The 15,764-nt window shown below is 42.4% G+C and overlaps 1 protein-coding gene across 1 annotated transcript in view; it reads right to left on the bottom strand.

Moving 5' to 3' along the window:
- The window catches only part of LOC105472817 (junctional adhesion molecule 2), a 78,728-nt gene extending 68,171 nt beyond the window's left edge, over positions 1–10,557 (bottom strand). The window contains exon 1 of the mRNA XM_011726368.3: positions 9,929–10,557. Within this exon, the coding sequence (XP_011724670.1) occupies positions 9,929–9,995 (67 nt within the window). The 5' untranslated portion in view covers positions 9,996–10,557. The remainder of the gene's footprint in view (positions 1–9,928) is intronic.
- Between the last annotated feature and the right edge of the window lie 5,207 nt (positions 10,558–15,764).

The raw sequence follows: 15,764 nt of genomic DNA, 5'->3' as shown, positions 1-15,764 counted from the left end.
CACCCAAATCTCATCTTGAATTGTAGTTCCCATAATCCCCACATGTTGTGGGAGAGACCTGGTGGGAGGTAATTGAATCATGGGGGTGGTTACCTCCATGCTTTTCTCATGATAGTGAGTGAGTTCTCATGAGATGCGACGATTTGATAAAGGGCTTTTCCCCCTTTTGCTCAGCACTTCTCCTTCCGGCCATGATGTGAAGAAGGATGTGTTTGCTTCCTGCTTCTGCCATGATTGTAGGTTTCCTGAGGCCTCCCAGCCATGTGGAACTGTGAGTCAATTAAACCTCTTTCCTTTGTAAATGACCCAGTCTGGGGCAGTCCTTTATAGCAGCATGAAAACAGACTAATACATGTGCTTTGTTCTATTCTAGATTAAGCAACTTTTGAGGAGTGTATTGTTTGACTCATCTGAGTTTTTAATCAATGCTTACTAATTCAAGAGGAACTTATGTGCTTTTAGGATATAAGGAGGCATCAGGAAATCTGGAAAATTTCCTAAAATCCTATAAGGCAGACCAGTCTCTATATTTCCTTGTATCTCTAGGGAGGCCACTGTTAAAAAGAGGAGGAGAGAGTTTTAGGAGCAGAAATATTATGCATTCATTTGGGACTATTAATTGTACATATGTCTTGAGGTTTTTATTACTAAAATGTTATATAATTTTATGAAGCTACAAAACAAATAAGCATTAAATTCCAGCTTATGTAATTCTATTTAATCAAGTATTAAATGTGCCACGCAGTACTCTAGGTACTAAGGACCCAAAGATGTGTTGTCTCTGCCCCAACAAGCTCACACTACAGAGAGTGGAAAAATTATAAAAGTACAACTTAGTAAGTGCCATAGGAGAATCAAGAATATACCAAAAACACCAGAGTATAATATACAGTAGACATCAACTTTGAGGAATCGGTGAGTTGGAAAGAATTAGGAGAAGGCGCAAGGAATTTTGGAGTTAGACCTTCAGGGAGAAATTGCTTTTGGCCACATGAGGAACAATAGCAACAACAACACAGACGAATGAAGGTTGGGAAGAAGTACTGTATCGAGATAAAATGGCATAGATGTTCACTTGTTTATACCCCCCCACACACACTCACACAAACACACGGCACAAAAGAACCTGACTTGTTCTGGATCCAAAAGCACTAACTATATGGACCGTACAATAATCTCATGTCTCCAATATGCTTAGGTACAATTTTAGTGTTTTATGACATAGATGGCTGTATGTTTTGGTTATTGGACAAATGGATACTTGAGTTTTTGTTTATTCCATTGTATCAGTTCTGCTTCTGATCAAAATCCATTCCTATTTGAAAATGCATCTAGTGAATTTTTTTTTTTTTTTGTGACAGAATCTTGCCGTTGCCCAGGCTGGAGTGCAATGGCTCAATCTTGGCTCATTGCAACCTCCACCTCCCACGTTCAAGTGATTCTCACACCTCAGCCTCCCTAGTAGTTGGAACTACAGGTGCACGCCACCACGCCCAGCTAATTTTTCTACTTTTAGTAGAGACAGGGTTTCACCATGTTGGCTGGGCTGGTTTCAAACTCCTGACCTCAGACCTCCCAAAGTGTTGGGATTACAGGCGTGAGCCACGGTGCCCAGCCCTCTAATGCATTTTTTAAAAACATAAACACCATTCTGTCTTTTCAAATTTAGCACTTGCCCAGAAGTTTCACATGTTCCCTTTTTATTTGTGGTCATTATTGCTTCTTTGGTCTCCTTTAAAAATAGCACCCATTTGCACTTGTCTGCGAATCTTAGCTGGTGCTAGTGTCTCTGTCCTCTCTGGGTTTACACACGTTCTCCTTTGGACTTTTTAACTGGATCTTGGTTGGAATTTTTCCCTTTTCATATTTGGTTACTGGTTTGGAAGTTTATTTCCCTCTGTTTTACTAATCACTTTGTTTCATTATTTTTGGTGGTTCTAGTTAGAAAATAGCTCCCACTGCATTTTGACACAACAATTTTAAAGGCTTCTATAAGATGTTATCTTGAGTCCTGCTTGTAGACTGAACTTTAGGTTGTAGCTTAATTACTAACATAAATAACTTTTTGGAGCAAGGTGCACAACACTATATATAATATGATTTGATTTTCTGGAAGGTATACAGCAGTAAGCATAATAAATTGTGATATTTATTTCTAAAGAAATTATAAGAGTATGCTTATATATATTGGAACTATTTATTTTCTAATTTCTTGAAACCGTATGCAGGAAACTTAAGGATGGGCTATCTGAGAGGCATAGGAGTTAGGAAGCCTGGAAAGGAGACTTATTTCTTGTTTTATAAACTTGCTGCTCTGTTTGAATTTACCCTAAGCATATCTTATTCTTAGTTAGACATATAAGAAAATGTGTTTAACAATTAATTCATTTTTATCTTTGGTTTTGTCCATAGTATGTATTTAGCAAGTTTCACAATGTGAAGAAAGTGAAGAGTAAAAACAGCGGGTGACTGCATTGACAAAATGAAAGCAACCAAATTGGATAAACCTAGCATAAAGAAGACAGACCAGGTTATGCATTTTTACTCCTTACAAATATAAAGACAAGCCCGTCCTAAATTATCCCAGTAGAAAATTTCAACAACTACAACAAAACAGAAAACCCAACAAAACAAATAAAAATTTGATGCTGATGACATGCGATAAAGAAAAGCAGAGCTCTCCAGTAAAAAACAAAATTCCTGTCTGTTAAGTTTACAAGGATTCTTCCTTAGGACTTTCTGAGCCAAGACAATGGACAGCTAAGAGGGCAGCTCTTGAAATACTTTCACAGGATTTGCTTCTCTGCTCATAAAAATGTAGGAACAATTCAAACTGGAGAGCATTTCCTACCTATTCACTGGCCTAAAGATTCATAGAGTAGGGTTTTGTGTTCCTGTCAGCAGGCATTTACTTGAGCACACAGCCATCCATCCTCTCTCTCTCTTTCCCCCCACACCCCATGCATGCATACACTCATACCCTTTGGAACATAGAAGGCCACTCTTCTGAACATCAAATCCAGTAAAATGACCATTCTAAGGATGACAACTCAGGGAAACTCTGGAAACACTGGAAACAAATACTGAAAATAAACTTACATGTGGGAAAGAGAATAACATTGAAACAAGGTCTATATAGTAACCAAAAGAGCTACTGTTTCATGTTTATAGGTTGGGAACTGAACAGAAAGTTGAAAATGCAGCATACATGATTTTTAAAAATGTCCTTAAAAACCAAAGAGCCATTTTTAAAAAAAATTCCTGATCAGATTTAATTAACTACATTTCAAATGTAGTCACGCACCACATAATGACATTTTGGCCAACAATGAACCATATCAGTGGTCCCACAGATTATAATGGAGCTGAAAAATTCTTATTATCTAGAGATGCTATAACACCTGTACTGCTGTAACACAAGAACTTTATTGTTTTATAAATTCAGTGTAGCCTAAGTGTACAGTGTTGATAAAGTCTACAGTAGTATACAGTAACGTCCCAGGCCTTCACCTTCACTCATTACTCACTCACTGACTCACTCAGAGCAACTTGCAGTCCTACAAGCTCCATTCATGGTATGTGCCTATACAGGTGTACCATTGATCTTTTATGCTGTTTTTACTGTACCTTTTCCATGTTTAGATATGTTTAGGTATTGCCTACAGTATCCACTATAGTAACATGCTGTATAGGTTTGTAGCTTAGGAGCAACAGGCTACACCATATAGCCTTGGTGTGCAGCAGGCTCTACCACAGAATGTAAGTACACTCTATGATGTTCACACAATAACAAAATCACCTAACGACACATTTCTCAGAACATATCACATCACTAGGTGACAGCTGTAAAAAGCAATTGTCAGTGGTTAAATGTGTATGTGTAATTATGTGAGTATATTTACCGATAAACTATATAAAATAAGTACTTACATAAGCAATTGCCTGGACTACTCCAATAACTTCTAACTGGTTTCCCCAGTTTGACTCCCCCCACCCCAATCCTTCCATTCACCATACTCCATCCAATGCATTCTCTTTAAAATGCAAATCAAACTGATACTCAATGTCAAAAGGCTTCAATGGCTTCTCCAGTTTACTAAGTGTGCTATACATGTAATTCTTCCTAAATCTCTATGAGGTAAGCACTCTTACTGGGATTATCACCAACACTGATGAGTAAACTGACATATATACAGGTGTTAACCTGTATAAGATCACACAGCTGGTAAGAGCACAGAGTGCAACATTGGAGTGCATGTTCTTTACCACCATACTATGCAATTTGAAAAACAACTCATAAAAAATATAGCTTTAGGCTGGGTGCGGTGGCTAACGACTGTAATCCCAGTACTTTGGGAGGCTGAGGCAGGAAGATCATCTGAGGTCAGGAGATCAAGACCAGCCTGGCCAACATGGCGAAACCCAGTCTCTACTAAAAATACAAAAGTTAGCTAGGCGTGGTGGTGGGCGCCTGTAATCCCAGCTACTCAGGATGCTGAGGCTGGAGAATTGCTTGAATCTGGCAGGTGGAGGTTGTGGTGAGCTGAGATTGTACCTCTGCACTCCAGCCTGGGTGACAGAGCGAGATTCTATCTCAAATAAAACAAACAAACAAACAAAACTAAAAAACCAACCAGCTTTATATCACTATGAGCTATACTTTAAAAGTTATGGTGACTTCACAGAATCTAGAATATTCTTGGCTACAACACTGCAAACACTGTTTTGGCTGCTGTGAGAGACAGAATAATAGCCCCACAAAGATGTCCACATCCTACTCCCCAGAACTATAAATATCTTACTTTACATGGTAAATAGGAATTGAAGTTGTAGATGGATGAAAGTTGCTAACCAGCTGACTTTGAAATGGGTAAATTATCCAGAGTTACTCAGGTGACCCCAAGGTCAGGTGAGACAAGGGTCCTGATGAGTGGAAGGAAGCAGAAGACAGAGAACTAGAGAGATGGCAGCCTGGCATCACACGCTTAGAAGCTGGTGGGACAGAGCTGTGAATGGGGAGCCTCCAGAAGCTGGAAAAGCCATGGAAACAGATTCTGCTCTAGAACCTCCAGAAGGAATGTTCTACGCCGATACCTTGATTTTGTTTTATTTTATTTATGTATTTATGTACTTATTTATTTTTTGAGATGGAGTCTTGCACTGTTGCCCAGGCTGGAGTGCAGTGGCGTGATCTCGGCTCACTGCAAGCTCCGCCTCCTGGGTTCACACCATTCTCCTGCCTCAGCCTCCTGAGTAGCTGGGACTACAGGTGCCTGCCACCATGCCCAGCTAATTTTTTGTACTTTTAGTAGAGAGGGGGTTTCACCGTGTTAGCCAGGATGGTCTCGATCTCCTGACCTTCTGGTCCGCCTGCCTTGGCCTCCCAAAGTGCTGAGATTACAGGCATGAGCCACCACGCCCGGCCAATACCTTGATTTTAGCCCAGTGAGACCTGTTTCAGACTTCTGACCTCTAGAACTTTAAGACAATACATTTGTATTGTTTTGTTTGTGGTCATATGTTTCACAGCCATAGAAAAGTAATGCGGCTGGATTGCTTTTTCTGAGTTCTAGCCTTGTTAACACTAATACCGTCCAAGAAAACAGCCCCTGGTTTTAAGTTTTCTTTTGCTGCTTTTGCCAAAGGAAGCACCTGACCCATGTTCTGATTCCCCTTTTCCATCCTCACTATCATCTTCCTCAAAACATCAGTCTAGCTAGAGGGGTATACTGGAGTATTGACTCAGCAGTGTTATTACTATATTGCGTGGAATGAAAAAATATTATTTTAAGTAATGGCCTTTATAGCTTCCTGATGGTCTGACTTCAATAAAGCTAGCAGCTCTTACCTCTGTATTCTAATACATCTTCTCTACGGAAAAGGCCCACAGGAGGAAACCAATGCAATGGAAACCATGGGTGGTGAACATCCGTAAGCTCCTCTGGGCTCCTCTCATTAAACTGCGCATGTGGGAGGATATATGAGTGTTCTCGGTTGTAGCGAAGTCACTGTGCTCAGGCTGAAGTTTTTGTTTTTGACTTCATTCTTTTTAATATAATTTCTTTCATAGTCTTGAAATGGTTGTTAAATCCACCTACAAGCCCATTTTAACGTTTCTGTTCATCAGATAATTGAGACTATGCCAGCATGGAACCACTTCTCCCCAGCAAATTGATTATGACAGTTGCTTCTTAACAATAGATACAGAGGGCAGAATTTTCCTAGTACCAGTTCCCTGGAGTGCTGCTTTGGGTCAGTTCTGGCAAAAAGGCAGCACCTTGTGCTTTTACAAAAGATTCAGACCTCTCTCTCCTACCACAATCTTTATCAGTTGATGAGAGATTAGACTCAGGCTAAGCGCCTGGATCAGGTCCCAGTCCAGATCTGAGGACCAGCTGCTACTGGCTAGGTAGATCATTCACAATCAGTTCCTTGGCTCTGAGAGACCCCAAAAGGTATGACAACACCCCCACCAAACACGGAATACTCATTCCTATTATTTTTTGAGATATCAGCTTAAATGATGCCTCAGAGAAATCTGACACCCCACCTACTTAAGATGAAGTTAGAGCTTCATGATTTATATTGCAATCAGTTCAATCTATACACTTCTTTTACCTACCCTACCTCATCCCCATTCCATCTGCTATGGTTTATGTCCCCCCACATTCATATGTTGAAATCTAATCATCAATGTGATGGTATTAGGAGTTGAAGGCTTTGGACTGTGATCTGGTCATGAGAACAAGTGCCCCTACAAACAGACGTCAGAGCTGCCTTGCCTCGTCCACCATGGGAGGTCACCCTGAGAAGGCTCCATCTATGAACCAGAAAGTGGGCCCTTGCCTGATACTGAATTTGCTGGTATCTTGAATGTGAACTTCTCAGCCTCCAGAGTTGTGAGAAATAAATGTTGTTTATAAGCTACTCAGTTTATGGTATTTTATTACAGCAGCCTGAATGGACTAAGACACCACAGAATCAACAGGCATATATTTATACCTACTATTAACCAGGAACTTCACTCAGCACTGGACATACAGTGGTGAGCAAACATCAAGAAATTCTTTTCCTAATGGAGTGGGAAAGAAAAATGTAATTAAACTAAACACACACAAATGTCCATGTATCAACAGTGATACTGACATCATCATTTAAATAACAAGAACAGCATCAAAAAAGCAATCCTTCAGACTACTGAGAAAGATATAAAGAATGCTCATAAACAACAGGAAAAAAAGGAAGGAAGGGAGGAAGCATGATATTGTATATGAGAGGAGTGACCAAAAGAGTGGCACAGTTACATCTGGGAAGAATATTAAGAAGATGAATCTGTAACAACAGTATTAGAAATCCACTAAGTCTTTAATAAATAAAATAGTATTGAATTATAACCCAAAGTATAAAACAAATATGTATCAGCCCATACTGATAGAAAAACACACGATTAAATAAATGAAGGGAAGAGAGAGACACATCTCCCATGCAGAAGAGCTCCAAATAATTTATGAAGATACTCCGCCTGCAAGGAGATGGAGCATAACTCTCCTTTCTGAAGAAGTGTGGGTTGCATGTAGTGACTTCCTTCCAAAAAATCTAGTATGGAAATGAAGATAAAAGGGTAGGTAATCTGTGGAGAAAGCTGGTATGCACTACATTATGAGTAGGATTACAGGCGATCAAGGTTCACATCAACAGCAGTAAGTCATGTGTACAGTATGTTCCCTGGAGATAATGTGATGAAAATGTCCCTTTACCTAGGTCCCTTACCACTTTCTGATCTTCCACCAAAAACCCTATAACCCCAGACTAGTTATGAGAAACATGTCAGAGAAACACCAGTTGGCAGTTGTTGTACCAGATACTTGACCAGTACTTCTCAAACCCATTATAGCAAGAGAAAACAAGGGAAGCCTGAGAAACTGTTACAACCAAGAAGAACCTAAGGAATCATGACAACTAAATGTAATATGGTAACCTGGATGGCATCCTGGAATAGAAAAGGCATTAGGTAAGAATGAAGGAAATTTGAATAAAGTGTACCATACTAATGTAAGATATTAACAATACGGGAAACTGGGTGTGGAGTATATGAGAACTCTCTATACTAGTTTTGGAATTTTTATCTAAATCCAAATGTTCTAAAATTGTTTTAAACATAAAAAAAAACCCACACACAAATAAAACACTCTTGCAATGCCAGATCTTTTGGTGTCTCAGGAACAATATAGAAAAGTCCCCGCAACACTTCCAAATTTATCCCCGTAGGAATCAAGTTTAGCAGAGCAAATGTGTTATATTTACCTAAAGCTTGAAGAGGTCACTCAGCCCCATTCATTTATGCTTTTGCTTGCCTCTTGGTTGTTTCTCCATTACGATTTCAAACTTGGGGTGTATTGTTTCTATGTTGGTGAGTCAATAGGAATAGCAGAGCAGAAACGATTTTCTGTTTTTAATTAGTGACAATTCTACACTAACAGGCACACTCTTTTCTATTTGAAATTTAGGATTTCAGCAGAATACATAACTTTCTCAGTTGTTTTGTTACAATTTGTCCAACCTACCTCTCTGTTGCCTTTTAGCATGAGTGCATTTTTTTCTTCTGTGTGTTCCGTATAATACCAACTGATATTTCAAAATTGCACAAGGGTTTCATTGTGAAACTTTGGCTTTCTGGTTTGACTTTATATAATATTGGTCAGCACATGTCCCTTCCCTGAGACAATGTGCACCTTCCTCCTCCACAAAGGGACGTGCTCACATCACTTGAGCTGTGCGATGATCATTTGGGCAGCGAGGGCGTGAGAAAATATCATTGTATTGTGGTCCTAGACACTCATTCCGCAGGTTAAGTATTATAAGTATTACTTTACCGGAACAAGAATAGCAATAGTAACTCATTTTACAAAAGAAAGAAAGAGAGACAGACAGACAGAAAGAAAGAAAAGAAAGAAAGAAAGAAAGAAAGAAAGAAAGAAAGAAAGAAGAAAAGAAAGAAAGAAAGAAGAAAAGAAAAGAAAAGAGAAAAGAAAGGAAGGAAGGGAAAAAAGCAAAACAAAAAAGGTAGGAGAAAAAAGAAAAAGCAAAAGTCAAACTGCATTGCTTAAGGTCTATTGTAATTTCCTCCATTTTCCTAAAAAGTTAACGCGAAGAAAAAAAATAACGGCAACGTTCCCAGGATTTTAAATCTCATGAGCCCAGAATCCGTGACAATCCTGTTTAAAATCATCCGGCGAAATTGGCTTTGGGACGTCTCCCCAGCTACTGGATCATGTGGCTTTTGAATCTTTCTAACAATCGTCCCGTTGGATGTCCCCTGAGGACACAGCAGCTGGCTAGAGTCCCCAGACCAGACTTCTCTAACTGAATGTAGATGTGCAGGTGGAGAGGATAAAAGTAATTCTGGCTCAGCAGCCACGAATTCCCCCCATCTCCGCCCCACAAGTGCTTTGCATATCACCGGCTCAGCCGGGACGCTACAGAGCCCAGACCACGCGGACGCTGCCCCCTCCCCGGGGACTCAAAGTGTGGCCGGCGCCCGCCTCCCAGTGATGCCATCTTTCTTGGGATCTTAGCATCTTACCAGTGGGTAGTGAGTTTTGCATTCGAATCACGTCCCTCTGTCTGAAAACTTAACCCAACTTTACAAACAGATGAGAACCTGCTAGTGGGAACCCTTAATTTTCTGTATTTAGAACCGACAAAATCAGACGCAATTTACAAGAAACCCACGACCTCGCGCTCCCTTGCTCCCAGCGTCCGCCCGCGGGCACCCTGGGTTTCCCGCTCGCTGGGGCGCAAGGTCAGACGCCCGCGGCGACCTCGGCCCAGAGTCGCCCAGACTCCTTCCGCGAGCGCCCCATGGGGGGCTGGAGGGTGGGGGCAGGCTGGTCCAGGCAGGAAGGGTAGAGGAACCCGAGCAACTTACAGCCCAGGGCGACCACCAGGTAGCGCAGCAGCAGCAAGAGGAGGCGGTGGCGGCTCCTCCTCGCCATCTTCCCGGGGTGGCAGCCGGCTGCTCCGAGGAGGTCGAGGGTCCCGGCGGCAGGAGCGCAGGAGGCCGGGAGCCCTTGAACTTCTAGGGCGGGAGAGGAGTAGAGTCGGGAGGGGAGGAAGAGGAGGGACGGCTCTAGATGGGATGTCAATTTCCCCCTCCCCGGGGCGCCTTCTCAGCTGGCTGCCAAGAGGCGGGTCCTCCAGCCCAGGGATGGGGGTCTGTTCTTTTTTGCGGGGGGTGAGGGTGGGGGCTAGAGGGCGTGAAAACCAGGCGAGGCGTCCGCCGGGTCCTAACAAGGGGGCAGCAGGAGGAGAGCAGCGCCCGGGAAAGCCCCGGCGGGTCGTCCCTCCGCCCCCACGCCTCTGGGATTGATCGGCTTTGTGTCTGGTCCGCGCGGGGCTGCCAGCTGTCCCCAGGGCGAGGAGCCGGGGGCGGGAGGCGTGGGCAGGCTGGGGGTGGGGGGATTGGGTGTCTCGGGGACGGGGATGTATGCGGGTGGGGAAACGCCTCCTGTTTTGCCCCAACTCCTTTCTTCCCCTCCTTGGCTCAAAACTTCTTTTTGGCTTTTCAGCCTAGGGGTGGAGATATTTGGAAAATTTCTGCCCATCGGGCGAAGCTGAGGGGGTGGCGCTCTGAGGAGATGGGGTTCGCGGGCTCCGCCTCGGACTGGAGGAAAAAAAAAAAAAACGCAATCAAGCCTTGTGCTGGAAGTCAGGTCTCAGATTTTAGCACAGCCTTGTTCTCTTCTCAGTTTAAGCTTTTTGCTCCTTGGAGATTTGAGGTGCATTCGTTTCGTGTTCTTTGCTTTTTTTTTTCAGTGTCAGAGTTGGAAGTTCATCTAATGGTGTGAAATATTTATCATGTTTCTTTCAAGTTACATAACTGCTGCTTGTGGAGTTTTCCACGTGTTAAAACTCTACAGCTGCCCTTTGACAGGTTTATTTTTGGTCTACTGTGCTTTTAAAAGGGAAACCCATTATGAATGCTCTGTTGCGTGCTTTAAAATTGTGCCGCGCTTATATTGGACGCACGTACACTAGCAATTTTTACATTTGTTCCTAGGGACCAAAAATGTCTGGTGTATTCAAGAGTATTTGGTAAGTCTGGAAAAAGGCCATTCCCAGGAGAAGAAATTAGTATACATCAGTTTTTTTGTTTTGTTTTTGTTTTTTTGTTTTTGTTTTTGTTTTTTTTTTTAAGGTTGAATAATGGATGAAGTTCTGTATAGAAGATAGTTGATTTAGTGGTGTATATATAAAGAATTCAGCTAGCTCAGTGGACAAAGGCAACCAGAGTTTAGCTGTGCGGAACTGTGAGGAATGAGGCATCCTTTCTGTTGCCATGGTGACAGTGATGAAAACTTACTACCCAGGGAGGGGGTGGGAGGAGAGGACCCAGGGGGCCCAGAAAGGAAAGTCAAAATGGCAAAATGTTAAAACTCGTACTCCAGTCAAGCGAGGAGAAGGGGCACAGATTTAACAACAGCTTATGCCAGTTTTTCTGGGCAGTAATGAGAAAGATTTGATGCTTAAAAAGAAAAGTTGTTGGCATCTTCTTTTTGCTAATTCTTGCTACAACTGTATGTCTCTTTTACTCCCCCCTAAAAATATACACAAAAATGTCATACTTAAAAAAGTTCTATGCAATCCTATGTGAGTAACTGACTAAGTTATTTATTTGCCGCCCAGCCAAGGCATTTGTCAAATGGCAACAATGTGCTGGATGCTGAAGGACATCCATGAACAAGACCGAGGCTTTCTTGCTAACAAGCTCACAGTCTTGAGGGGAGAGAGAGTCTTATCTGGAAAGATGCCTGATACCACATGATAAATGTTACAGGAGGACAGAAAATAATAACAGCTATTTTTATTGCATGCTTTCTCAGTGATGGAGTCTGAATAATGCAGTATCTAATCCCCCAACAATTCCGTAAAAGAAGAAATGTTATTCCCACTCTGCAGATGAGAAAACTGGGCTGAGAGATAGTAAATGGCTTGTCCAAGATCCATAAGGGGATGTTCCTTTTGTTGGGAGTGGGGGCAGGGCTTTCTTTATTAAACCTTGAAAAATGGGTCAAATTCTGAAAGGAAGGACATAAAGGAAAGGCATTCCACATAGAGGAAACAGCAGGATCAAGAGCTGGGAGATAGAAAAATTATGACTTATTTAGAAAAAGCAAAGTTCTACAGTACTAAAGTGTATGTGGGATCGGGATAGTGAGGTAGGTGGTGGTGGTAGAAACTGAAGAGGAGGTTAGAGTATGAAGATCATTCACACTACTATCTAGACCTCATCCTACAGCCAATGAGTTTTTTTAAAGCAATGAGATAAGAAAAGACTCATATTTTAGAACTGTGGTGTCCAATATGGTAGCCTCCAGATCCAAGTGGCTATATACATTTTTTGTTTTGTTTTGTTTTTAATTTGAGACAGAGTCTCACTTTGTCACACAGGCTGGAGTGCAATGGCGCAATCTCGGCTCACTGCAACCTCCACCTCCCAGGTTCAAGTGATTCTCCTGGCTCAGTCTCCAGAGTAGCTGGGACTACAGACATGTGCCACCATGCAGGTTAATTTTTGTATTTTTAGTAGAGATGGGGTTTCGCCACGTTGGCCAGGCTAGTTTCGAACTCCTGACCTCAGGTCATCCGTCCGCCTCAGCCTCCCAAAGTGCTGGGATTATCGGTGTGAGCCACCACGCCTGGCTGCCTATATACATTTGAGTTCAATTATATTTAAAATGCAGTTCTCCACTGACACTGATCACATATGAAGTTCTCAATAGTCACATGAGGGTAGGGGCTACCATATTGGACAATGCATTTCCATCACTGCAGGAAGTTCTACAAGAGAGTGCTGCCCTAGAATGATGATTCATATTGAAATGTGCAGGATGGATTAGAGATAAAAGAATCAGGGTGTTAGACAAGTCTAAACTATTACAATATCCTGAGAAAGAGATGAAGTGGCGAAGTAAATGATCACTGTGTGATAAATGAAAAACCAGGTGGAGTCAGATGATATTTCACAAACATGGTCAGCAGGATTATATTATCAGCTAGATGTAGGGGTGAGAAAGGAGAGAAGATGTAGGTATCAGATTTCTAGCGTGGGAGGCTGTATGTGGGGGTTATAAATGGTGTCATTAAAGGAATAAAACATAGAGGGCATACATAATTCCTGCAGCTTTGGGATGAGTTGAGGGAGGGAAATATAGCTGGGGTCACCAATAAACTGTTAGAATGAGTGGTCTAGAGCTCAGGAAACCCTCAGGATTGACTAAAGAAATAAATGTAAACATTAGCAGCATCTTCTAGAACAGTGATCACTGGACTATCTTCTCCCCAGAATCCTTTGGAGCTCCTTCATTATGATTCTTTCCTTAAAATTATGTTAAAATTCTGAGTTTCAGAAGTTTTAATCTCAGCGGCCCAGGAAGCTGTATTACTAACAAGTACTTGGTTGATTCTGATGCAGCGAATCTACGAACTATTGTTTGAGGACCTCTCTGGAAGGCAGGAGCAGTGAAGGGGATCAATCAGACAAAAAAGTTAATGTTTATGGATAAATCTAAGGAAACAACTGCAATAAGAGGTAGGAAGAGAAAGAACCCAGATAAATAGCATAAGAAAGAGCAGTCAAAAAGTACGAGAGGAACCGGGAGAGAATCAGGAGCTAAAGGTGGAGGCGTTTGTACAGTGAAATGCTAAAAAGAGGATTGAGAATTGTCTCTTGTATTTAGTGTTCATGAGGATATTGCCTACATGGATAATGGAGAAAGCAAGCCTCCAAAAAACATGTAGAAAAAATTTGCAGACTTGTGTTTTATACTTAGTAAAGCAACTAATGCATAAGATATATTCAAATTATTTTAATTTTTAAAAAATTATTATGGGTACATAATTTTTTTGTGGGGTACGTGTGATGATTTGATACAAGCATACAGTGTATAATGATGCATGCAGGGTAATTGGAATATCCATCTCCTCAAGCATTTATCATTTCTTTATGTTAGGAATATAACTGCCCAACGGGTTCACCTTGCCTGATGCCCAGATAGAGCTGATTTTTAAAGACAGGGGAATTGTAATGGAGAAAGAGTCATTCACGCAGAGCTGGCTGTGTGGAAGATGGAGTTTTATTATTACTTATATCAGTCTCTCCGTATTCAGGGATTAGAGTGTTTAAGGATAATTTTTGGTGGTGGCGGAAAGACTAGTGAGTCGAGAGTGCTGATTGGTTGGGTTGGAGATGAAATAGTCGAGAGTGCTGATTGGTTGGGTTGGAGATGAAATCATAGGAAGTTAAACTGTCCTCTTGTGCTGAGTCAGTTCTGGGGTGAAGGTCATAAGATCAGATGAGCCAGTTTCTCCATCTAGGTGAGGCCAGCAGATCCATCAAGTGCAGGGTCTGCGAAATATCTCAAGCACTGATTTTAGGAACAGTTTATGGAGGGTGAGAATCTTATAGCCTCCGCCTGCATGACTCTTAAACCAGAATTTGTAATCTTGTGGCTAATTCGTTAGTCCTACAAAGGCAGTCTAGTCCCCAGGCAAGAAGGGGGTTTATTTTGGGAAAAGGTTGTGACCATCTTTGTGTCAAACTATAAACAACTAAGTTCCTCCCTAAGTTAGTTCAGTCTACGCCCAGGAATAAACAAGGACAGCTTGGAGGTTAGAAGATGGAGTTGGTTAGGTCAGGTCTCTTTCACTGTCTCAGTTATAATTTTGCAATGGTGGTTTCAGGAACATTCCAAGAAAAAAACTATTCGTGACCCTTGTTAAAGATGGTAAGGCAGACTTTATTCAAAGGGGGAGGCCATGGAGATAGATACGGGAACCATTGCAGCAGTGGGGGAGAAAAATTAGACTCAATTCCAGCAACAAGGACAAGTGGACTTGTAACTCAGCAGCAGGGTTTGTAGGGGTGGGTGTCAGTGGATGAAAAAGTACTAAGAAGAAACATCAAGGATGAGGGGTTTCTAGCTAAACTGACTTGATAGGGTTCTTGCTGAAGGCAGGCCCGGGTGACTAGATATCGAAGGTCAGATACCAAGGGTGGGGAATTTTCGATAAACTGACTTAGCAGGATTCTTGCTCAAACTGGATTCTACAAAGACAGAGAGGGAAGCCTAAGGTTGGGTCTAGTCAAGAAGAGGACTCAGAGGGCCCTGACTAAAGTTTTGGTCAAAGGAGAGGGTGTTTTTATACATAAAAACAGATAATACTTTGGGAAGCCGAGGTGGGCGGATCACAAGGTCAGGAGATGGAGACCATTGTGGCTAACACGGTGAAACCCCGTCTCTACTAAAAATACAGAAAATTAGCCGGGCGTGGTGGCGGGCACCTGCAGTCCCAGCTACTCAGGAGGCTGAGGCAGGAGAATGGCGTGAACCCGGGAGGCAGAGCTTGTAGTGAGCAGAGATCGCGCCACTGCACTCCAGCCTGGGCGACAGAAAAAAAGGCCGGGCGCGGTGGCTCAAGCCTGTAATCCCAGCACTTTGGGAGGCCGAGGCGGGCGGATCACAAGGTCAGGAGATCGAGACCATCCTGGCTAACACGGTGAAACCCCGTCTCTACTAAAAATACAAAAAATTAGCCGGTCGCGGTGGCGGGCGCCTGTAGTCCCAGCTACTCAGGAGGCTGAGGCAGGAGAATGGCGGGAACCCGGGAGGCGGAGCTTGCAGTGAGCCGAGATCGCGCCACTGCACTCCAGCCTGGGCAACAGCGTGAGACTCCGTCTCAAAAAAAAAAAAAAAAAAAAAAAA

The sequence above is a fragment of the Macaca nemestrina genome, chromosome 4 (assembly GCF_043159975.1).
Source record: "Macaca nemestrina isolate mMacNem1 chromosome 4, mMacNem.hap1, whole genome shotgun sequence".
Classification (NCBI taxonomy): Eukaryota; Metazoa; Chordata; class Mammalia; order Primates; family Cercopithecidae; genus Macaca; species Macaca nemestrina.
This window is presented reverse-complemented; position numbering and strand designations above follow the sequence as displayed.